At 46.7% G+C, this 25,699-nt stretch overlaps 1 protein-coding gene across 3 annotated transcripts in view; it reads right to left on the bottom strand.

The window, feature by feature from the left end:
• TNRC6A (trinucleotide repeat containing adaptor 6A) overlaps nucleotides 1–25,699 on the bottom strand; it is an 853,894-nt gene that overhangs the window by 687,967 nt on the left and 140,228 nt on the right. For all 3 annotated transcript variants that reach the window (XM_069647380.1, XM_069647382.1, XM_069647381.1), the window contains exon 4: nucleotides 7,405–7,426. In XM_069647380.1, the coding sequence (XP_069503481.1) occupies nucleotides 7,405–7,426 (22 nt within the window). The remainder of the gene's footprint in view (nucleotides 1–7,404; nucleotides 7,427–25,699) is intronic.

The following is a 25,699-nucleotide window of genomic DNA, read 5'->3' as shown; positions in this document are numbered from 1 at the left end:
TGGGTGCCATAAGGGTATCCCATGGGTCTGTTCACCAAACCAAAAGAGAGAGCTGCACTGCCAGGAGTCCCTCATGGACTCCTGGGCAGAAAACATGACAGAACACACGGTAAAAACAGAAAAAGGACAAGGATTCAGAGGCCCTGTCCCTCAGATCCATTTCCAGCATCACAACACCACAAACAGATACGGTGAGGATCAGTGATGGACATCTTCGATCCACTGTCATTACACTTCTTAAACCCAGTCTTGAGAGTCGAAGCGGTCGATGAAGAAGACATTTTCCTGACAGAAAATCTCGAAGCACGCCGTTCACGGGCCTGGCTCGAGCCATTTATAACATCGGTGACGTCGACACGGTACGGAGCCCGTCGAGGGACATTAGACGCCACGATCTCGAGCACAGCACCCTCTGCCGAAATCTTTTTTCTGATGCAGCGAAGCTGACTAAACAAATTATCACAAGATGGGGAATACGTGAGAGGACACAATCCATTTGAAACCAAGATTACCAGGATGTCTTCAAAAAAGAGCAAGCCAACCTTCTGCCCCCGCACAGACACTACGCTTGTCAAATAGATCTTGTACCCGGAGCCGATATCCCTTGCAGCGAATGTACGCTCTGACAGAACCGGAAAATCAGCATCTTCGAACTTACCTGGATCAGTACCTGGCGAACGGTTTCATTCGCCCATCCAAGTCACCTGCCTCCTCGCCCTTATTCTTCGTGCCTAAAAAGGAGGGGGGATTTAGGATCTTGCATCGATTATAGAGCCATCAATCAGATCACAGAAAAAAAATAATAATCAATATCCTTTACCACTTATACCTGAGCTCCTGGACCAAGTTAAACTTGCTAAATCTACACAAAACTGGATTTAAGAGGAGCATACCATCTTGTAAGAGTAAAAGAGGGAGACGAGTGGAAAAAGGCCTTCCGCACGAAGTACAGCCTTTTTGAATACCAGGTCATGCCCTTTGGGCTGTGCAATGCCCACCGCAGCGTTCCAATTCTTTATGAATGATGTACTCCATGAACTACTGGACGTTTGCACTCTTGCTTACATCGACGACATTATCTACTCAAATTCCATGGAAGAACATGTAGGCCATGTCTGGGCAGTCTTAGAAAAGCTTCGACAACACCAATTGTATGCCAAGTTGGAAAAAAGTTTTTTCCATGTACCCGAGGTCGAGTTTCTCGGTTTCATGCTCACACCACAAGGCGTACATATAGATACACGAAAGGTGGATGCAATCCTCCAATGGACCTCACCAACATCCACAAAAGTAGTGCAAAGCATGCTCGTATTCGCAAACTTTTACCGTCGGTTTATACCTGGGTTTTGACAAATTTTACATCCAATTACCTCCTTGTTAAAGAAAAAATCAAACGTTCCATTGGTCGACAGAAGCTGAAGAAGCCTTCCAGAAGTTGAAACTAGCATTCAATACAGCACCAGTCCTTCGACACCCACGACCAAACCTACCTTACATAGGTGAGACAGGTGCTTCAAAAATAGCCATGGGAGCAGTATTGTCAAAACAAGACCCTGAAACAGGACAACTACACCCCGTCACATTCTGGTCCCGCAAATTTTCAGCTCCCGAGTTGAACTACGCAATCACAGATAAGGAATTACTGGCGATTAAAGCAGCATTCAAGGCCTGGAGACATTACCTTCTTGGGGCGAGACATACGGTCACGGTCATCACGGACCACCGTAACTTTCAATATTTGAAAACCACCAAAGCACAATCCTCACGTCAACTTCGTTGGGCTCTCTTTTTCACGGAATACGATTTTATTATCACTTATAGACCTGGAGTACGCAATGGGAAAGTGAAGAAAAAAAGGCTTTTACAGCATCCGACCCCGTGGCCATGCTCCAGAGAGGGGAATTATGCATTGGGTGTCGTCTGCATAATTAGTAAACCAAATTAAATTAAATAGTGGGACTGGGAATACATTATACAAAGATGGGGAGAGAAATGCTCCTTAAGTGACTCCATATAGTAACGGTTCTGGCCTAGCCTCAGAGTCCCCACTACAAACTCTTGTCTCTACTCCAGAAACGATTTCACCCATGCTGCTGCATCGGAGGAAAAGTTAGCTACATTCTTCAATTTGTTGAGCAGCAAAGCATGATCCATTAAATCAAATGCGGCTGACAGATCCAACAGCATGAGCAGGACCATTTGGCCTTTATCAATGGAATGGAGCATGGCGGATTTAAGAACAAGTAGTGCTGTCTCCATCCCGTAGCCTGGCCTAAAACAAGACTGCCATTTGATTAAGATGTCATTATTAATCAGATGAGCTACAATGTGCTCCAACGCCACTCTGCCAGGAATCTTCAGTAGGAATTGAGTATTCGTGATGGGTCTATAATAATTGGTAGCCAACAAAGGATCCAATTAGTTTTTTTTTCAGAAGGGGGTGATCCAAGCATTTTTGAGCTCTAAGGGCACTCTTCCTTAAGAGAGTAGTTAACACATTTGGTAGTTGCCTCTAGAAGCAGTGGTAGGCAGGCTTTGACAGTAAGTGCTGGGCATAAGTCACCTTTACAACTGGTGAGCTTTAGTTTGCTCACAACATCTGTCCGTCCAGATTTTTCAATCTACAGCAGACGCAGAAGGTAGCGGTGTACTCTTTCTTCTTCACCTCTGTCGCCTTCGATAGAATTGACCACACCATTCTACTAGACCGGTAACACTCCTTAGGAATCAAAGACACGGCCCTTACCTCTCAGGTCTGGCACAGCTTCTCTCCTAGTTGTCCCACATTACAACTCCACCAGACTGGGGTCGGATGATTCTCCTTCTCCATCCATCCGTAACTCTCTGGCCCTATACATCCGCAACATCGACAATCATTTGACATTCAGAAAAGCCCTCAAAACCTGACTCTTCACTTCCTCCTCTTGAAACCCTCTCGCACTCTATACTGTCGATATGCAAACATGGCCCAAACCCAACACCACCATCCACCCAAACATTTGCGGATGCCGGCAGCGTTCGCAGTGGCACACCGAAACAAATTTCGACCCGCCCTCCCTCACTCACTCACAAACGATCATACATCCCTCCGGAGCCCCTCTCCCACTGCTCAAACTTTCAATCTAGGTAGAAAACAACTGTCGAGACCAGCCAATCGCGTTGGACCTAGGAAAACAACATTGAAGATGAACTCCATCAGATTTTGAGGTATGTATACCTTCACCACGTCTGTAGACACAACGGCCGCAGGCATGGCCACCCATCCATACACTCTAAAATCCAGCTATGGCTTAGCAATTCCGGTTCAGCCGCTGGCATAGCTGTCCACACTGAAAGATGTAGCTCAACACCTCTTTCACCTGGATATGGACACGCCAAGCTCTCACTAGTCGCGTTCACAGAAAGCGCTTTTCACCAAATAAGATTGTAACAAACATTAATTGAAGGCTCCTTAGACACTTATTCAAGTCACAGGGATCGTGCCCTGCCTCAGGCATTGAACTCCTCTCCACTCTTATGGACATCCTGTCCACACTCTCCACCCCTGCCACTCCTCTCCCCTCTCAGTCTGTGCTTGCTGACCCTCCTTCAGCCACCCCCCACCCTCCTCCTTTCCTCTTTTCTCCACTGATGAGGTCGCTAGAGTCTGATCAATGAAAGCCTTGTCAAAACAGGTTCATCCCCGGTTCCTCGAAAACCACCAAGGACCACATTGACACCCTTGCAGATTTTTGCAACCACTCCTTTGCCTCCGGGTCCTTCCCCCTCCCCTCTGAAGCACTCCCTTGTGCATCCTATTCTCAAGAAACCCACAGCCGATCCTTCTTGTCTGGCTAACTATTGCCCAATTTCCATTACTCCCGTTCTGGGCAAATGCATGGAAAAGCTGCCCATCTGTCAGCTTAACCTTCATTCCAATTCTGTTGGCTGTCTCCATTATCACCAATCTGGCTTCAGAGCTGCCAGAGCACGGAAACTGCTCTCCTGAACATCCGTAAAGATCTGCTCTCCAACCTTGACTTTAACATTCCCTCTGTCCTCATCCTACTTGATCGCTCTTCGACGCGGTCAACCATACCATCCTGCTCAACCGTCTCCATGAGAACCTGGGTATCACTATCAGCCTCTGGCTGACCTCTTTCCTCTCTGATCAACCGTCCCAGGCCCAACTTGTGTCCTTCCCCATCATCCATCTTCCTCTCTACCTGCGATGTTCCCCTGGGGTCTAACCTCTCGCCTTGGCTTTTCAACAAATACCTGGCAAGACAGAGATCCTCCTCATCTGCACACGTTCACCATTCTTTCCCCTCACTCTGGCCGGCCTCCCTTTGCCCTCCTTCTACCCCCCCCCCCCCATCTGCGAGGCTAAGAACCTCGCGGTCATTGACGCCACACTTTCCTTCTCTGCCCACATCTCTGAGGTCTCTAAAAAGTCAAACTTCCTACTGCACCTCCTCAGAGGTACTCTGCCTTTCCTCTCCTTCCCCCAGAAGCTCATGGTCTCCCAAGCTCTGGCTCTCTCTAGGTTGGACTATTGTAACAGCCTCTTTCTAAATCTACATGCTTCTACTCTCTGCCCTCTGCAACTAATCCATAACAGGACTGCGAGACTGGTCCTTGGCCTCAAGCCCTGGGATTGTATCTCTCCAGCTCTGCAATCTCTCCATTGGCTCCCAGTGGATGCAAGGATTACATTCAAAACCCTCTGCATTGTCCACAAGACTTTCTGGGGCCTGGGTCCAAAATACCTTCAACTATCCCTCTGCAAATACCTCCCCTCTCGAGCTCTTCGCTCCTCTACCTCCAACTCCCTTAGGGTCAGTCTTTTTTCAAAGAAACGAGCTGGGGGGCAGATCTCTGTCTTCGGCTGGTGTCTCCCTCCGGAACAGCGTCCCTGCCACTCTAAAACTTGAGGAGAACCATCTCCAGTTCCGGAAGCACCTCAAGACCTTCCTCTTTGCTTCTGCCTTCACTCCCCTCTCCCCTGCTGATCTGTTCTCTTAAGGCACAGTGCACCTGGCCACCCTCTGTCCTCTGGGCCCAGGTACCTGCTCACCCTGCCACCCTCCCGCACTGCCGCACTGCCTCTGGGCCACCCCTTGCACTGGGGTCTGTATCTGTACCCATATAGCCCCCCCTTTTTCTTCCTGCACTTATCAGACCTACCCTGTCTGCTGCATTAAACCCAGCACTTGCCACTTGCTGGCTGCACTACCGCGGTTTGTTGCCTTTATTTATTTATTATTAATCCATTTCTCCTTTGCTCTGCTCTTTCCACTGCTCACCCCTTCCATGCACTTTTCCCCTCCACCGTGCATGTGCGCGTTCTCAATGTCACTGGGCCTAGTAAGAGCATTGTCTTGTTCTGCCCTGTTCCCCTCCTTTGTCGCGCTCTGAAACACTTGTGTACGAGCGCAATAGAAATAAAATATCAATATGCTCAGAGGTCCAAGGAGCACTCCCACATGATCGCAGGGGGTCATTTTCATACGACACTACTGTGGGTTTATCCCTGCCCCTATAATCCTGGTGCAACAGTGAGTTTACTGCCGTCAGCGTCCGCCCAGATGTGAGAATTGCCTGGAGTACCTTTTATGGGGTCTTCTAACATGCCCCAAGGAAGGCGACATGACTACTCCTGCGACAGCCGAAAAGTGAAACAGCTGGGGATTCCACTTAGATATCAGGACTCCCCCCAGATGCCCTTGTGATGCCACACACGTTAAACTGCGTGATAAATGTAATGATAATTAAGAAAATAGCACTTTTGTCCTTTACTTTTCCAATTCTTCTTATATTTATTATCTATTCTGAACTTCTTGGTAGTGAGAAATCCATGCCGAGACAACACTTTTCGGGTCTTCTATCTACTTAAATTTACTTTCCCCAAGGTCCTGTCCCTTTGCCTGGTGTCATTTCTCCTTTGATGTTTGATTTATTTTGAACTGCATTTTGAACCATGTATTCTACTAAAAGAGATTGTTTCAATAAACACTTCCCATTTCATTATTTGGAGAACAAAAATGAAAATAAATTCATTTTGAGTGTAGTAATACACAGGATATTGGGTTCAGATACCTGCAAATATCAAATTAGATTAATAGAAAGTGAAGCAAGAATTTCCAGTGGTAGAACCTTGGTTTATTAGTGTGCACCTCAACACCTCTGCCATTGGTATACAGCGACAACCTACAAAAAAGTTTGGTCTAGCTGGTCACACATCAAATCTCCGGCACTAGCACTCTATAATAAACCACCAAAAGCACCCACCCATGTGCCTGACTTCCGGGATGCTTACTGGAGCTTAGCCAGCCCACCCTCGTCCTAACCTGGCAAAATGCACACATGCATCTTTAAATTAACTCTTAGAATCTCCCACACCGTCACAAAGGGCGTTCCAACCACAACGCGCATTGAAGCCATAAAAATGGGGAAAGGATGCTACATAAATGACGAATACAATAATGCACATCACTTTCATGTGAACAAAATCTGCAAAGTTTATACTCTACATTATTTGTTATCATTCTCGTACCTTAAGCAACTGCTTCATGGCTGGCGATAGATTTTCTAATGACACGTTTTATTTTACGTGTACAGTATGGAGAATATAGTTTTATATCAATTTGTCCTCAATCGAACAATATGAAAATTGGTCTGTTTAGCACTCAAATTGCTGATGGGAATTTAATTCTCCCTTTCGATCAACAATATAGACTTTGCTCCCTTATAAACATCGACCTGTGATGCTTGACAATACTGAAAAATATGTATAGGAATTAACTTGCTAACATTTGAGGTTCAGCATTTTCTGGCTTCCAAGTCACCGATTTACTATTCTGAATCCCATTACAATTCTGCTCTTCCCTTTTCAGTTTTCTTTAATCCCGTCCATGTTAGATGAATAGAATTAACCTTGCTTTGTTCATGTCCACTGGACGAGGACTACTATACATTTTAGATCCATAGCACTATTGAATTCTAGGGTGTGGGTGAGCGCGAAAGGCAGAATAGGTGACAACAAATTAAATTAGAAGTGATAGGCAGACATTTTGATTTTGCATTATTTTAAGTGTTCATCATTATCCTTCAGAAAAGTAAAGTCAAAACGCAAGGCAATAGAAATCCCTATATTCACGTAGAAGCAGATGCATCATGAGAACCAACCAACACATGTACTGCCTTTATCTGACGAGAGCGGTTTAGCTAAAGGTCCAAAAAGACCAGCCGGACCTCCCTCCGTGCCACAACCAACCAACCAGGAGGAGTTGACACTTTTCAGTTACCGCACATCAGCATATGGAAAGATTGCACTTTTAACCATTTGTAATTAGATTCTTAATGATCACAAAATTCACAGAATCAAACAATGAACCAGAAAAAAAATATGAAACACAGGCTTACCTTTGTTTTTTTGTTCAACGACCTGTAAATAAACAGATTAGTTACTGCATTGAAAATAAAAGTAGTAAGAAACGTAAAGCAAGCGTTATCAAAATAACTAAAAAAGTCTCAAAGCATGCCCTAAATCACAGTTTTACATTACAGTTTTGACCCCGTCAAAGAAGTTCAGACAACAAGCAGGAAAGCCGTTATTACTCTATCAATTCGGATCTAGTGATTTTAGTGTGTAGATTTGAAAAAACAGTTTTGCCCACATAAGTAGTATTCAGACAGGGTTAGTTGTGATGTTTGAGATTTATGATGCTGATACACAAAAAGCCAGCGCTTAAAGAGAACGTGATTTATAAAAGGACATCAATCACTGTATTCGTAATTGCTGGAAGTTATTTAGCTCTCGGTTTTAGCCCAGGAGCGCCTGCTTAGCTTCACACCACAAGCTACCAGAGCTACATTTAGCTCATGGGGCAAACTGGTGCCATACAAACATACCAATGGTTCATTACAGAGCAGTCCTTCCAAATCAAAATGTCAGCCCCTGCAACACACATGAGTGCACGCAGGGGCTGACAGGCGTGGCGAGACACAGAGGAGGAGCCACGAGCGGGGTGGCAAGGAGGAAAGGAGGGCTCAGGGAGGGTGAGGGGGGTGGAACCATGTGACCCAGAATACCAATCAGTCTGAACAAATGCATAAGATGTTCTTCCACCCTTCTCCCTTCCTCACCTCACCTCTTCTTTGCCATGATGAACAAATTGGATACCAAGAATACACTACCAAGAAAGCGGTGAATTGGTAATCATGACTACACTGTTTGAAGAAGGGCGTTATCTTTGATGCATAAGTATAAAGAAACTACCTATAAACATGGCAATTCTATTGGTAGATTGCACAGCCTTCGCATCGTGGAGTGCCACGATGCACTCCACGATGCGATGACATGAGGGGATACTGAAGGGTCCAGCCAGGCTCCCCATTGCGACTCGTCTGCTATCATGGCAGACAGAGAGGGCACAAGGTTTCTTTGGGTGCCCCGACTGCTCTCTGCCACAGTCTTGCCAAGAGGTTGCTCGGCAGCCTCCTACTGTTCACAGTGGAAATGAAGTCTGTTGGGGATGTGTTACTTTAGAAACTGGAGTCAAAGAAGGGACAGAAGTGTGGCTGTGCTGGCTTCACCCAAGGGCCTTTAAGAAGCACTGTGTGTGGGCTCCCTATGTTTCCAGAGTACCGCCTGAAGGTATTAGGGTCACCAATACAACAGATCATTCTGAAAGGATTCTTCGATGGTATGCTGCCCAGTGCCGGGAACACCACCATGGTGTATGGCAATCAAGGGAAGCACTTTCGCATAGGACGACGCACTTCAGCATATGGCGCAACACTTCTGTATATAGGGTAACACTACTGGAATATTTGATAGCACATTTATATTTGAGAAAGCACCTTGTAATATGAACGAGTTGGGTAAGAACCGGTGTCACCCAGGCGCTAGGTCAATGCGGATATTAACTGGATAGTTTTATTGAGTGTCGAAACAATTTCAGAGGAGTCTTGTCACGTAGTATCATGGTGATTTTATTACACAGTTCAGCCGACACATGTTTTGACTCTCATGGGTCTTTTTCAAGGCTTTGGTAGTTGTACAGAGGTAGTGCAATTGTGTGCATTTACATTTTATAAAAACACCCGAGTAGTGAAGCCCGTGGTGAGTATTTTGAAGAAGCCAAGGTCAGAAGTGTCATGTTGGTTAAGTTTGTGACATTTGTGTATTGATACGTCATTATGGTGGTAGCATTAATGATCATTAAAGCATTACATTAATATTCATACCAACGCAATAGTGTGCGTCATAATCAATTTAAGGAACACAGTGTACATCAGTGTTTGTTTAATGAGTAGTCTTTTTCTGTTGTGAATTGAGGTGAGCGTATCCCTAAATCTGCTCCATCCGACCCCATTTGTAAAGTAATTTGGCCCCCCAAACCGCTGTGTACCTCCCTATAGCCCTTCTCTCCCACCACTTTCTTCCTGGTTCCCTCTCTCTCCTGCCTCCCTCCCCACCCACCGCGCCGTTACTGGCGGGCCTAAGCGTCAAAACTACCCACCTAAGGCAGCCCTCTGCCTGGCACCCCCATCTGCTAAGGGCCCCAAGGGCAAGGGCAGCTCCTACAGAGGGGGCTCCAAATCATATCTGCAGGTATACGCAGGCGAAGCAAGAAGCCAGTAGCCTGCCGTCAACCATCACCAACCAAAAGTAAGTGTGGCAAGGGTGTGGACTGAAGCAATTACTTCACGTCAGAAAACCCTACCACTCTTACTTAAATCTTAAAAGTTTTACTGTTACATTGTACAGTCACATATTAAAGTCAAACGATTATTCCTACCCTAATAGCATCAATATACTGAACCTTGCAGCTAGACGGTGCTCCCAACATCATTGAGTGTGCCCTAATAGCATCAATGTGTTAAAGTTTGAACTTAGAAAGTGCACCCAAGATCATTGAGTGTGCCCAAATTGTTTAACTGTGGCGAGTTTCTCATATAGATAGTGTGCCCAAATATCATTGAGTGTGCCCTAATAGCCTCACTGTATCGAATCCTGCATCTAGACCAGAAGTCTTCAAACGGTGGGGCGCGCCCCCATCCCAGGGGGACGCCAGAGCCCAGCATGAAAAGTAAAAAAAAAAAAAAAAAAACTTTTTTTTTTTAGATTGGAGGAAATGGGAAGGGGCAGCCAGCTCACATGGTCAGACTGGACTATTAAACGGTCTTAGGCATCAATGAAAAAAATGTCCAGCAGTTGCAAATGGATATTCAGTCCTTTAGTCAGACTGTTTGAATAGTACCCAAGGGGTTGTTTTTTTTTCAAACTTAAACAAATTGTGATATAGAATATTCAGCAACAATGGTCAAAACTACTAGCTGCATAGTGAAGTAACTCCTCAAACTGGCGCACATTGGCCAAAAAAGTGGCCCATTTTGACTGGCCTACACTAGCATTTTGCCTTTTTGGTACGGTCATCGCCCTATTGCCCTATAGGCCAGTCCAAGCCTGCCGGCTCATCCATAATGGGTGAGGGGGTATCCACCCACTGGCCACCTCACCCATTATGGAGGAGCCGAGGAGCCAGCCCAGTGAAACACTGAGCACTCCCTCAGCTGCTTTTTCCAGCTGAGGGAGTGCTCCTGGGCTGGCTGAACTGTCAAAGGGAAACACCGTTTGCCTTTGACAGTGCATTTCTCCAGCCGCACATGATCACTGAGCCATGCAACGCTGTGGGCGTTTTGCTTCGCCAGCCTTGCATAGCTCATTGGAAATGCTGGCTGGGGCACTGCTTGTATGTATGTGCGAGGGGGTGCTCCGGCGCCTCCTCGCACATACAGGCAGAGCAACCTGGAGTGGAGCATTTTAGCAACCACGGGCTGGCACTTGCAGAAGGTACGTTTATGGCGATTTATTTTTTATTTAAATGTGTAGGGATGTGTGTATGCTTGTGTTATGGGACTGTGTTGGGAGCAGGATGGGTGGCAGCACTGGAATAGTGGTGGGTGTAGGGGGGGTGGGGTGGGAGGGGGGGGGGGGGGAGTGCCCAGGGTCTCTACTGGGAGTAGGGTGGGGTGAAGGCACGCAAAAGTTCATAGTGATTTCTACGTACTGTCCATCTGGTACTTTTGGGGGGGCCCAGCATGCCCAAACTTTGTTCAGGGGGGTTGGGGGGCCAGGCCAAAAAAGTTTGAAGACCACTGATCTAGACTGTTACAATTTGAATTTAGAAAGTGCGCCCAACGTCATTGAGTGTGCCCAAATTGTGTCACTGTGGTAAGCTTCACATCTAGATAGTGTGCTACCTAATACCTGTATCGCCATATATATATATATATGATACATTACTCACCGTAATCGTATTTCTGATGCTTGTATCTGCTTAGATTCACATGCTGTGCATAGGCCGACATCTAGTGGAAGCTGCAGAGTATTACAGTTTGTTTTTCGAAACTCGAAAATGGCGTCGACACAGGGCGTGCCAGTAATACTATCCCTAGTGTGACGTCCACTGTACCCAAGATCCCTCACGCGTCTAGGATCCTCAGATTGTATTTTTTCTGACATGAGGTAGCGTGAGGAGAAGCGCGAGTACAGATAATCCAAGCAGATAGACAGAAAGGTAAGACTACAAGCAATCATGCGCCTTCTCTCAGAGGGGAGGAAGGGTGGGTCGCATGTGAATCCAAGCAGATACAAGCATCAGAAATACGATTACGGTGAGTAATGTATCCCTTCTGAGGCTTGTGGAATCTGCTTAGATCACATGCTGTGCATAGATTAGCGAGCAGTACCTGAAGGAGGTGGGATGTGAGAAGGGTCATGAGCAAATAAGTGTCTTAAAACCGCTTGTCCCACTTGTGTACCTGCCTTGGAATGGGTGTCAATGCAGTAATGCTGAGTAAAAGTGTGAATAGAGCTCCAAGTAGCTGCTTTGCAAATGGTGTCAAGCGGTACATTTGCAATGAAAGCCAGAGTGGCCCCAATACCTCTAGTAGAGTGGGCTCTTGGCGGGAAAAGCAGAGTTCTTTCAGAGAGTGAGTAACACAGCTGGATACAGTTAATAATCCACTTTGAGATGGCACCTTTAGAGACGCGATCCCCCTCTCTGCCTGTAGCTACGGAGACAAACAGTTGATCTGTTTTTCTTAGCGGTCTGGTTTTATTTACATAGTAGAGGACCGCCCTACGCACATCTAGGGTGTGTAGTTTCACCTCAGCCGAGCTTTGCGGGTCCTGGAAGAAAGCTGGAAGCTCGATGGACTGGTTTACATGGAATTTTGATATAAATTTAGGTGAGAACCTAGGGTGTGTGCGTAAAACCAGTTTGTCTTTATGGACGGTAAAGAAGGGATCCTGCACTGACAGAGCCTGAATTTCACTGACCCTTCTTATAGAAGTAATAGCTACTAAGAAGGCAGTTTTATAAGTCAGGTGTTTGAGACTGCTTTTATGCATGGGTTTGAAAGGGGGGCCCATGAGCTTGGCTAGCACCACATTAAGGTCCCACCCTGGTGGTGGGTTTGAAATAGGAGGGTGAAGTCTCTTTACTCCTTCCATGAAGGCTTTAACTACTGGTACTTTCCACCACAAACCCTTGCTATGGGAAGTGGTGTAAGCAGACAGGGCTGCCAGGTGTACTTTCAGTGAGTTAAAAACCAATCCTGCATCTAGCAGGTGGAGCATGTATGCAACAATAGTGGAAGGTGTGCAATCAACTGGGTTGATTTGTCTACTCTGGCACCAGATAACGGACCTCTTCCACTTGTCAAAGTAACAGTGCCTTGTGTTTGTTTTCCTAGATTCCTTTAGGATGTCCATACACCTCTGTGGCAAATTGAGATGTCCAAACTCTATGACCTCAGGAGCCATGCTGCCAGGTTCATTGAGTTGGGTTGCTGGTGCACTGTTTGACCTTGGTGCTGGGACAGTAGGTTGTACCAGGCTGGAAGTTTGATGGGCTCGCACACCGCCATCCTGCGTAGGTGTGGGAACCACGGTTGTCTTGCCCACATGGGAGCAACTAGGACGAGCGTCATCGACTCTCTGTTCATCTTGTTCACCACTTTCCTGATGAGGAGTTGGTGGAAAAGCGTACGCAAACATCCCTGACCAGGTCATCCACAGGGCGTTGCCCTGGGAGTCTGGTTGGGGGAACCTGGATGCAAATCCTGGGCATTGTCTGTTTTCGCTTGTGGCGAATAAGTGTATAGTGGGGAAACCCCACTGAGAGAAGATATCTTCTACGACCTCTCTGTGTAGAACTCATTCGTGTTCCTCTGGGAGGGAGTCTCTGCTCAGAGCATCCGCTAGGGAATTGAGCTCCCCTGGAACATGTTGTGATGACAGGAAGATGTTCCGTCTAAGTGCCCATATCCAGATTTTCTGGGCAAGCTTGGACAGATTTGGCGAGCGAGTCCCTCCTTGCTTGTTCAGGTAGAACATGGCTGTTGTGCTGTCCGTCCGGATTTGCACTGACAGGTTTAGTAGGTGGGGCTCGAACGCCTGAAGCGCTCTGAATACTGCCAGAAGCTCTAGCAGGTTGATGTGGTTCTTGGCCACTGAGTGAGACCAGAGAACCTGAGCTGTGTGGTGGAGATGGTGAGCTCCCCACCCCGTCAGACATGCATCTGTAGCGACTACTGCCTGTACTTCGGGATCGTAGAAGGATTTCCCCTGTGCGAGATTCTCTCTTGTCCACCAGTGAAGGCTCTGTACCAGTGTTGGCGAAATAACCACTAGATCGTCCCACTGACCACTTGCCTGAGACCACTGTTTCGCCAACCATTCCTGCATGGGACGCATGCGCAGGCGCGCGTGGGGGACTAGGTATATACATGACGCCATCATGCCCAGTAAACGCATAGCTTTGCATACCGTTATTTGTTGACCGGACTGATAATGCGGAATTTGCAGTAGTATATTCCGAATTCTTTCTTCTGAAGGAAAGGTCAACCCCTCTTGAGTATCTAGGATTGCTCCTAGGAATTGTTTGGAGGTGCTTGGCACCAGGCTTGACTTTTTCTCGTTGATTGAGAAGCCTAACTCGTGGAGGAGGTCGATAGTCCTTTGAATGTTTATCCTGCAAATTCCTGGGGTTTCCCCCGTTATGAGCCAGTCGTCCAGATAAGGGTACACTGGGATTGCCTCCCTGCGTAGGTGTGCAGCCGCCACCGCCAGTACCTTGGTGAATACCCTTGGTGCCGAAGCTATCCCGAAGGGCAGTACCTTGAATTGGTAGTGTCGACTGTCCACCTTGAAGCGCAAATACTTTCTGTGCGCTGGGAACATGGAAATATGAAAATAAGCATCTTTCATATCCAAGGTTGCCATGTAATCCACCTTTCTAGGAGGGGGATTACCTCTTGTAGCGTGGTCATACAAACCTTTTGGGGCTTGACATACTTGTTGGCAGGCCGTAAGTCCAATACTGGGCGCATTGTCAAGTCTTTCTTTGGCACAAGGAAGTAAGTTCAATAAATACCCTTGTTTACCTGGTGTCCCGGGTTGAGTTCTATCATGTCCTTTTCTAGCAGAATGGCGATCTCCTCGAGGAGAATCTTCTGATGTTCTAAAGAGTGTACTCTGTCGTGGAGGATGGTTCCGGGGACGCTGCAGTAGCTCTATACAATATCATGTGGATACTGTTGACAGCACCCATCTGTCTGATGTGATCCCTTCCCAAGCCTGGGTGAAGTTGGAAATGCGTCCCCCCCCTACTGGGGTTGCCTGAGAAGGGACCCTGAACTGAGCGTCACTGCTTTAGTGGAGGCGTGCCGCCTCCCTTGCTGGGGCTGCCTCTGCCTTTACCACAACCTCTCCTATTACCCCTGGCGTAACCCTGGGTAGACTGTTGGTTGTTGTTCCACTGTGTACCCTGCCCCTGGGAATAGTTTGATCATCTATGGGAATTTTGGCCGCGTGGGCGACGAAAATTACTATTCCCTCTCTGGTTAGGGGGTTTATTGGTTAGCTGGCCAAGGGATTTGAGTGTTTCGTATTCGTCCTTGGCATTCTTCAGTGCGTCTTCACCGCCTTACCAAACAGATCGGTTTCCACCGGTTTGTCCAACAATGAAGCCTGGGTTTCTGCCTTAAAACCAGACTGCCGTAACCACGCATGTCTTTTGATAACAGTGCCTTCTGCTATCAATCTGCCTGCGTTGTCCGTGGCGTCGAAGGTTGCTTTCAAAATGCAACCAGACACGGCTCTACCCTCTGCGGAAATCCGAGCTAACTGGCCCTTTAAAGATTCAGGAGCAGAGGCTATGAGTGCCGCGACTTCTTCCCACTGATGGCAGTTGTAGCTGGCCAACAGGGTGGTGGAGTTTGCAATCCTTGCTTGATAGGCAAACGTTGAGGCTACTTTCCTGCCGAAACCGTATAGTTTTTTGCTCTCCTTGTCGGGAGGAGCTTCGGACGATGACAAGGGTGTTCCAGCCCGCTTACGAGTATTGGTGACAACTAGGGAGTCTGGCTTCAGATGTCCTCTTATATAGAGAGGGTCAGACTGGGCCGCCCTGAAAAGTTTTTCAACCCTGGGATTGACTGCTCTGGTGAGGTTCGGGTTCACCAGGGATGGGTCTATTCTTCGCTGAATGGACTTAAGGATAGGCATGGTCTGGGCAACAGGCCTCCTTTCTCCCACTAACTCTTCTGCGAAGTCCCTCTCCTCCTGGACACCGTGGGTGTCAATATGGAAATGTTCTGCTGCGCGTGCGAGAACCTCGTTTAGGAGGAGTTGGTTATCCACCGGGGAGTCGGTAACCAGGGCTTCGTTCTCTACCAGGGAATCTACTCTGTATGTTTCCGAGTCTTCCTCTTCCCCTTCCTGGTCCTCCTCATTCCCATAGTAGCCCGTCCCGGTTTGCTCTTCTACCATGCCAAATTCTTGGTCCTCACCAAAGGAAGCCTCTCCTTGATATAGTGAGTATGGTCTTGAGTATGGTTGTACCTCGAAGGAGTTTGACCTCATCGATGTTTCAAACCGTGGCTTTTTACTCGGGGGGGGGGGATAGGATCATTAGAGCCTGAGGGTGTCGCCCCTTGTGGATCATACGAGAGGAAATGTTCTGGATTTTTATCATGAAAATCAGCCAAAGAAGACATCCTTGACATGACCCTATCTATGTCTTCACTCGACCATTTTCTGGAACTGGGAATGACTCTCTCAGCAAGTCTATGGGATTTGTCTTGAGTGGATTTGCTGGTTTTAGACATATCAGCAGACCTGGTTTTGTCTGTCTGTTTAGGGGGAGTGGTGTGTTTCACAGGTGTGGAAGAGTGCAAAGGCTGCTTCTTCTGCTGTTTTCCCCCCTCCCCGTGAGTCGAAAAGTGTTTTCCCTGTCCTTTAGTGGCTCCGGAGGTTTTCGACGCCTGGCGTCGAGGATCGGGGGTGGGGTCCTTGTCCTTCGAGCGTGGGGCCTCGCTGATTTTGACTGTGGGCTCCGACTCCTGGAGCGCGGCCTGGGGGTGGAAGTCGTCTTCGTCTCCCGACGATCGAACTTCTGTTAGCCTAGGGAGCGAGGCACTCTTGGCAAGAGTGGATGATTGCCTGGAGTCATGCAGCGATCTTGATCGTGAGCGCCCAGAGGACACCGAATCGGACCGTTCTGTTTGTGCCTCTTTCCGAGAACTCGACGTCGTCGAGTCTCGGTTGGACTTAGTGTGTTTAGTGTGTGTAGTGTGTGAAGCGCTTGTGTCGCCGGGTGTCTTCCCCATAGCCGCCCTGCCGGACGACCTTCCGAGGTCTGGGACCTGCGCTCGGCTGTCTTTCGACGCCGTAATGCCCTCGCCGTCCGAAAGTACGGCGTCGCTGAAGGTGCCCTCCGCTGCCATGGCCACCTGCCTGGCGTGGTGGGCCCAACGCTTCGTCGAACGGTCCTTAAGTGTCTTAGGTTTAAACCTACTACACGCTCTGCAGTTCGCTTCGGGGTGGTCCCTCGGCAAGCAGAGATTGCACGTGGCGTGCCTGTCGACCCAAGGGTATTTGCGATTGCACTTGGGGCAGAATTGAAAAGGGGTACCCTCCATACGCACCTTGAGGCAGCGGGCTGATAAGTGTAGGAAATGTATAAATGGTACCTATATACCAAGAGTGTAGAGTATGTACAACCCCCCACTCTCCCTACTTGCAGGGCCGAGGCCAGAGGCCTTCCAAGGCCCAAATCCGTCGTGCAGCAGCCGACGGTCGATTTCTTCTCCAGCCGGCGTAGAGTGTCGAAGTTCAACGTTGGGGTGGGGAAGGATGTCAATAGATTATTATTTTACATTTTTTGTAAAAGTATGGCTAAGGCCAGGGGACTCCGCAAAATGCTTCTGACCAGTATGGCGGAAAAAGACAATCTGAGGATCCTAGACGCGTGAGGGATCTTGGGTACAGTGGACGTCACACTAGGGATAGTATTACTGGCACACCCTGTGTTGACGCCCATTTTCGAGTTTCGAAAAACAAACTGTAATACTCCGCAGCTTCCACTAGATGTCGGCTTATGCACAGCATGTGATCTAAGCAGATTCCACAAGCCTCAGAAATGTATATATCTCACAGCCACGGTAGTGGTGGTTAAGTTGCTGTTTCCATAGGAAGAGCATTTTTTGGGTTGCTTATAACTCCGCTCCCCCTGGACGAAGCCACATGAAACTTTGCAAAAAAAGTATATGGCCCACTGTGAATTACTTTGGTGATGTTTGGTCCAGGGGGGGGGGAATAAGTTATGGGGGGCCCAAAACGTCTTTTTTCCCATAGACTGAATGGGGGAAAAACTTTGCACACGCCTACAGCCCAAACCGCTGGACGGATTTTCACCACATTTGCGGCAAGAGCTGCAGCTTGGTCCCGAAAGCGTGCTTTTGTAAATTTGGTGCCAATCCGTCCAGTAGTTTTCTTTAAAACGACCAGAAAGTGTGTCTCAAAAATTTAGTCCCATCTATGTCCGCTCCGCGGACACACTTCCCTGTTCGCTCCACGGACAAGATACCAATTGGCTAATCCGTAGCGTCATGTCCACGGACATGTGGCGCATTCACTGATTGGATGTTGAACGGCATGAAGTGCGTCAGATTCTTTCGCTACGCCCGCCATCTTTCATTCGTGTCTTGATGTACGCGGACATCGCCGCTAACACATATAAAACAACATACCATTGCACTTGTTAACCTTATGAAATACTGTTTCAGAAGGGGAGGATTAATGAGGCTGGGATGGGATGTGGCAGCAGGAAGCCAAAAATTGGAAGTTGCTGCTCAATATAGTGTCTACTAAGTACAGGCGAAGGATTACTGCATCTGTGTTACAATGTATTTAAAATAATATTGCAGCCAGACTTGCGTCCTAGAGTTTGAAATCTGAGGCAGCCACCTGCACTGTTTGTTTCTGCAAGTGTATGGGAGTACTAGTTCTCATGCATGCATTCAGATATGTTGCTGCAAAATCAGAATGTATTTTCATTCTGAGTGAAGGTCACTTGGTTTGCTTTTTTGGTTGCGCGCTCAGTAGGCCCACGCATGTGACTGAACCAAGGGTCAATTGTTTTCTAACCTTGAGCCAGAGGGAAAATTCAGTTAGAATGCAGGGAGTGAAAGTTTGGAAAAAATACCATTTGATAAGGTTACGTATTGAAAACATTTGTAAGACTCATGTAATATCAGTTCACAAAGATTCTTTGGTGGAAGTACATTGGGGTCTGTGTTTAACAAAGACAATGGAGACGGTAAATATCGTGTATGTTTATTTTTGACGATTCTACACCGGAGCGAGTTTTAATGTTTTATTACCACATCAAAAATTTGCCATTGTAACTGAGGTAAAATCTTTGTGTGTAGTTGTCAGGTTTTTTTTCTTAGTTATGGAGAGTGCAGATTCTCACCGTTTGTAGACCATCACTAGGTTGAACCATGTTCACTGCTATTACTTCTTTAAAATGTCATGTAAGACCACAGATTTGTGTAGCAGTTTCCACGTTATTTTTTTCTATTTTGATATTGTATGATGAAGGTTGGGTATTGATACGCATTTTCTGTTACGTTTTTCCCGAACAGCTACATTCTGCCGTACTGTGATTGCCATGGATTCCAAATGCCAAGTGATGGTTTCTTTCCACGCCAGATGCACGTACTCGTGACCGGCTGCCTGTGGGACGACAGGGCAGGACCCATTTGTCCATACGCTGGAGTGGCCATTAGGAGTAACATAACATGTTTTATGGTGGTGTAGGCCAAAGTTCATGCCGACGTCTTGGAAATCACTGTGCGACCGAAGCGGCTGTTTTATCGAAAGCAAAAACTATGCGAAAAGAACAACGTGTGCATCAATCTCAACATTTTTGAAGACGACCCAAGAAACAGTTAATATTTGATTGAAAATGGGAATAGTCAGATGGTGTCTAGCAGTTTATTGTGAAATAAAAGTACTTTACAAAATCTAAAACGTTAATGTTTTGTTTTACAAAGCAATTTATTATTTCAAAATGTAACGTGCTACGTTGTACATCGCTGTGTTCATTTTCAGGTTCTGCGTCACGGCACGTAGTTTTGCTTTTTGCAGGCTGCCAGGGAAAGCGAGGGGCCATGTATGGAACAGCCGCCTTCCCCTTCTACGGTGGCCATCTTTGAAAAGGATTTTGTTTTGCAATACGGGACGCCACAGACGTCTCGATTTATATCGCGAAATCCTATTTTTTAGTGGCACACGTTACTGCTTTGCAAATCTAGATTGTTAATGGCAAATCTTATTGCGTCTATGTCCTTTACTGAGAAATATAAAGTAGATGGTGTATGGAATTTTTTTTTTTAAATATGCTTACACTGTGAAAGGTGGTTCTTACAGCAATATTTCCTTTCTTTACGGATGGCTTTTTTTTCCACAAAACAGCTAATAAGGAAATTTGCAAATGAAAATGAGGAAAGAGGCACCAAACAGTAATATGGGGGGGTGGGGTGCGGGGGTAGGTGGGCGTGGGAAAATATTGTGCATTTGCTATTTGTAAGGTAGGCAGGGGGCAGTGTTTCTCATGCTCCTTCATTACAGCAGTGTTGCTGTTTTTTGGGGAGGAGGGATGGTCTTAGCTCATGCTGTTTTCAGATAACTAAAAGTATGTAATGTGTACTACATTGCTAATGGTGACTACGAATAAGTGTTGGAGCTGTGGAAGGGAAATGTTGAAGGTGGACGTTCCTACATCAATATAAAATGCATTTCCACACTGTCCACGAGGCATACATCTTATTGTTAAGTGTGTACGGATTCTCGGACACATCACTGTCCTGTACGCTAGCATATGGTCATTTGGCTTTCTCCCCAAGGTGTGCAATTAAGTCAGAAGTTACTTTACATTATGGTTACATGCCACTACTACAAACCAATGACCTTTAGCAAATAAACTCTGTTAAAGGAACTTTATGGTTCGCAGTAAAATCGAAAACCCCCTGAAATTTGCCAGTTATGGTAAGCTAAGCAACCATAACTTGCGCCACCACCGTGCACTGCTAAGACTAACACCCAGGACATCAAAGATGACAGTACGTCGGGTGTTTCAATCTGGACGGCTATATGCAATGCTAAACCGGAAGAGCATAGCCATAGCAGCATTCTATGCTGCATGGATGCTTGGCCATGCCTGCAGCTTGTGTCCGCAGAGGTGGTGCGAGACATACGTACCGTATGCTTCGGAATTGTTCGGCTGGAGTGATCTTGGTCCACTGCAGCAGAGAGGATGGCGTGGCGTGTTGTATCATACGTGGTTTCTCTGGTCCGAGAGTCTGGGTGGCGAGGGCGGGTGAGTTTGTTGCATTGTGCCACAGCGAAGGCTTCTGGCTTCCCTGGTGTATGTGATTAGTTAAGGAATGTTAGTCAGGTGAGTCGCTGCAAATGCTGCCGACCTCTGTGTTGTAGTTGGTGGGAGGGAGAGATTGGTTCGGCGATGTGGTTTCAAGGGGGTAGCCAGTAAAGGGGCACAGCGAGTAGAGCGCTCGCTTTGACATCCGTGCAGAGCCTACTAACGCAGGTTCGAATCCCGGCAGGGCCAAACTCAGCCTTTCATCCTTCCGAGGTCGATAAATGAGTACCACATACCGTGGGTAATAATAAGCAGCGCTCAGATACCCAAGGGTTCGTAGCGCTATATAAATACCAAAATATTATTATTATTATGATGATTCGGGGAGTTTGTTAGGTAAGGAGTGCTGTTGTGCATGGGCCGACAGTGTGTCAGGTGAGCCGCTGCGAATGCTGCCGGCCTCTGTGTTGCAATTGGTGTAGGGCAATGTTGGGTTAGACAGTGTTGTTTTGGGGTGTGGGGGGGGGGGTTTCAGGGGGATATTCTGGGAAGAGCCAGGATTTAAGGGCCTTTCTGAATTTCCAAGTGTTTTCAGTGTTGCAAATGTGTAGAGGTAGGGAGTTCAAGATGACTGGGGCTTGGACAGAGAACGAGAATCCGCCCAGCCTGGAGGAGTTGTGAGGTGGGACCACTTGGCAAAAAGCTGTGCGTGATCGGAGATTCCTTGAGGGCTGGTAGGGAACCATTTTGTCTCGAAGGAATTCCGGTCCGGTGTTGTGGACGGCGCAATGGGTGATGCACATGGCTTTAAAAGATAGTGCGTCGACCAATCGGGAGCCAATGGAGGACTTGTAGTGTAGGGCTGATGTGTTCTCTGGCGGGTACGTTAATTAGCAGGGCGTGCTGATTCATTTTGGATTCTTTGCAGATTCTTTGGTTGAGATGCCGGGGAACCTAGGAAAAGGCAGTTTGCGTAATATAGGCGGCATAGGATGATGGAGTTGATGGCAGAAAAACAGTGAGGAAAGGGAAGATTAGCCTGGGAATCCATAGATGGAAGCAGCAGGATTTAGTTACGCTAGTGGTGTGTTGGTCGAGGGAAAGGTCTGAGTCCAGTGTGCATCCTAGGTTTTTTACCACATTGGAGATTGAAGGTGGTTGTCCTAGGGGTTGAGACCACGGGATTGGTTGGGGAAGGAGGGCTGTTTACCTGAAAACTAGGATTTCGGTTTTCCCAGGGTTGAGGATGAGGTGGTTGGTTGTCATCCAGTGGTCAATATCCGAGAAGCATGATGACAGGTCCGGACTGCCAGAGGTTTGAGATTTTGGGGACGATCTGGAGGTCTGCTTAGCTGTAGCAGGTAAGATTGTATAAGCGGATGATTGAGGGCAGGGGTTTTAGGTAGAAGTTGAAAATTAGGGGCGGGGTGATGCTCCTTCTGGGACACCTTTCTTTACTGGTCATGATTTGGTAGTGAAATGGTGGAGGTGCACAATTTGTGATCAATTGGAGAGGGAAAGAGGAGATCCACGAGAGGGCTGTGTTTCTAATTCCTAGTGTCTGAAGCCTGTCTAGTAGGATGGTGTGATTGATGGGGTCTAAGGATAGAGGTCGAGCAGGTTGAGTACATCGCAGCCTTCTGCATCGGCTGCTCATTTTAGGTCATCCCAGATGGAGAATACGTAAGATTCAGTTCCCCTGAGTGACCTGAAGCCTGATTGTGCAGGGTCTAGGAGGTTGTTGGCTTCTGCAAAATGGCCAAGCTGTTTGTAAGCCACGCAGTTCATGAGTTTGGTGATGAAATGTGTGTTGGAGATAGGGCGGTAGTTCTGGGGCAGGAGCGGGTCGAGGGTCGGTTTTTTACGGATAGTTTTGATGTAGGATGTTTTTAGGGCTTTCGGGAAAAGATCATGATGTAAGTGAGTGGTTGAGGGTTGTGCATGTCCCACTACCTGCGCAAGTGGAGGCTAGGATGTTTTTGAGGACTGGGGGGTGGGCATGGGTCTCAGGGAAGCCTGAAGGGCGGCTATCTGCTATGAGCGAGAGGAATTCTTGTTGTGTGATGGGAGAGAAAGAGTTGAGGATTTGTATCATGGGGGGTTTATTTATTTTTTTTATTCATTTATTTTCAAGATTTACAATAACCAAAATATACATCATCAAAAGTTCAAACAGAGTATTAAACATAACACTCAGTGTTTCATAGGTACAGAAGCAAAAAAGTCCAAATCATGGATAAATATTAAAACATTTCAGATAATACAAGACACATTTTGTACTATTCTTAAAATGAAACACCTAATCTCAAAATAATTCAACAATAAATGAAACCTAGAACATTACAAAAACATAAAGACCACACACAGACTACATAAAACAGAACATAAACAAAACACGGGGAAATCCTCAACTGATGCACATAAATAATATCGGATAGTCGGATCCGATAGAAACAACTAATCCTCCGATACACAGTCACCATATAAATCTGTAAATGGTTTCCAAAGATCTCGATACTTATTTTCCTTTCCTTGTCTCACAAACATCACCCGCTCAAAGTTTGACAATACCAACAAATCATTAATCCAATTCTCCACTCTGGGCTTCTTCCTCGTCTTCCACACCATCAGTATTTGTTTTACTGCAACCACAAGTGCTTTATCAACCAACTGTCCATACTGACGAGCAATCGCACAACGCCCCCTACCCGACAACAACAACACCTGCATAGGCATCCTGGGAAAACGTATGGTCAAGATCGCCTCCAGCCTATCTAACATTTCCACCCAAAATTCTAACACCCAAGGACAATACCATAACATATGAATCAACGTTCCCTCCTTCCCACACCCCCCAACACAGGTCATCAGCAGTGAATCCTAACTTAAACATACGCAATGGAGTCCAATACCTACTTCTATAACCTACATTCCACAGATTCCCACTCCTTTTCTGCAATATCACAGCCCAACTCCTGCTTCCACCTCTCCAATGCTCTCCTGTCAGCATCAACATCCTTAGAACATATCGGCATCAAGCTAGTATAAGTGCATACCATTCGTGGCGATGACATAAGGATCTGACCACCCACCGAAACCACCTCCAAGGGACCTGACAGCATTGCCAATCTTTCACTCAATAGAGCTTTCAACTTCACAAACCTATTCAACTCCCTCCCTGCCAAATGAAATGTCCCCCGCAACTCCTCGAACGATAATATACGACCATCACGCACCACATCACTGATACATAAAATCCCTTTCGAGACCCAACTCCTCTAACAAAAGGTTTTATTGGCTAATTGTAAACTCGGATTAAGCCAAAGAGACGCTCCATAGTGTAAGTACAAGTTCCCTTGAAAGAGACTCAACCACCACACCAAAACCTCTTTAGTCACCGCAATAGTCAGAAGCCTACTACCCCTCCCAGGCAGACATCCCATCGAGGTGACAGCATGCAATGGAAAACCATTCAATTTATACCTTTCAATAAGCACCCACATTAGTTTTGATTTAGCGATGATGGCGGAGTGTCTGTCATTGGCTGCATTGTGGAAAGCCGTTATTAAGATGTCACATAGGGCTTGGGAGATTGTTGGGGGTTGGCTCGAGCATGCAGGGGATTTGAATTCGGCTATGATTCTATGTAGTTCCTTGCTCGGGTTTCGAGCATTTAGGATTCTGTTCCCAAGGAAGGTTTTCTTGCTTTTTTTAATTTCCAATCTGTATGTTCTGGTTGTTCTCGCTAGGGCAGATTTGTTCTGGGCTGAAGGGTCAGCTCTCCAGGTCCGTTACAGACGGTGCTTGAGAGTTTTGAGTGATTTGAGTGATTTGAGATTGGCGGTGAACCACTTGGTTGTTGGTCCTGCTCTCTGAGGGGTCCGTTTTTTTTGTAAAGAGGGGTGCAACGGCCTTTGTAAGCCAGAGGTCGAAGGATTTGATCGCTGGTGGAACTTCCTGGAGGCCAAGTGTATGGCGCAAGTGAGGAGTGTGCGTGCTAGATCTGGGGCGATTACGACTGTTTCATAGTTTAGGGGTAAGGGGGGTGGTTGGCTGTGGTCCTCTGTGGTCTTGAACGCCCGCCGCTCTGCTCAGCGGTATGGTAAAAAGAATTGCAAGTGATCAGTCCATGGGTCTGGGTCGATATAGTTGTGGGGCTGAAAATCGCATTGAGGGAGTGACCTCTCGTGTGGGTGGGTGTGGAGATGTATTGTGTCAGGTTGAGTGATTCTAGGGTATTACCCAAATTGTTCGAATTACCTAATTGACCGAAAGTCAAGGGTCCGAATGGACCTTTGCACAATTGAATATATATATATATATATATATATATATATATATATATATATATATATATAAAAAAAATGGAGGGTTGCGGGGGGCTTCCCCCCGCATATATGTAACAATTGACCTTCACAATTCGGTAAATTTTGTGCAAAGGTCAATTGTGCAAAGGTCAATTGTGATTCGAACAATTGTAGTTCCAACAATTCGTATACAACCGATTCTAGAATATCTGGGCGAGTCGAACCATATGTTGAAATCGCCTAAGATGGTAAGTGTTGGATGTGTGATGAGGTCAGTGGCCAGTGCTTCACCGAGTGGGTCTGCAAAGTTTTTGTGGCAGCCGGGCATCTACTGATGAGTAGGAAACTGTGGGAGGTGGAAGGTGAGTTTCAGTTTTACCAGGAGAGATTCATAGTCTGAGGTGTTGGTTACGGTGTCCTTGATTGTTAGCTGTGTTTCATCACTGGACTGTTAGCGTTTCAAGTCCTCTAGAGTGCCTCCACTACCACCCTTTTTGCCGAGTTGTGGTCAGCAACCTCAGGGGAAAAGAAAGCGGTTTCCCTATGCTTCTTAATTGCCCTAATGTCTCTCTACCTACTGTATATACTGGTGCGCGTTTTTCAGAGCTGGAGGAGCCCTGCTAGCTACAACCATTATAGAATGAAGTACATGTTCAAAATAGCTTTCTAGAG

Source organism: Ambystoma mexicanum, chromosome 2q (assembly GCF_040938575.1).
Source record: "Ambystoma mexicanum isolate Mex_15411 chromosome 2q, UKY_AmexF1_1, whole genome shotgun sequence".
In the NCBI taxonomy this organism is placed as follows: Eukaryota; Metazoa; Chordata; class Amphibia; order Caudata; family Ambystomatidae; genus Ambystoma; species Ambystoma mexicanum.
This window is presented reverse-complemented; position numbering and strand designations above follow the sequence as displayed.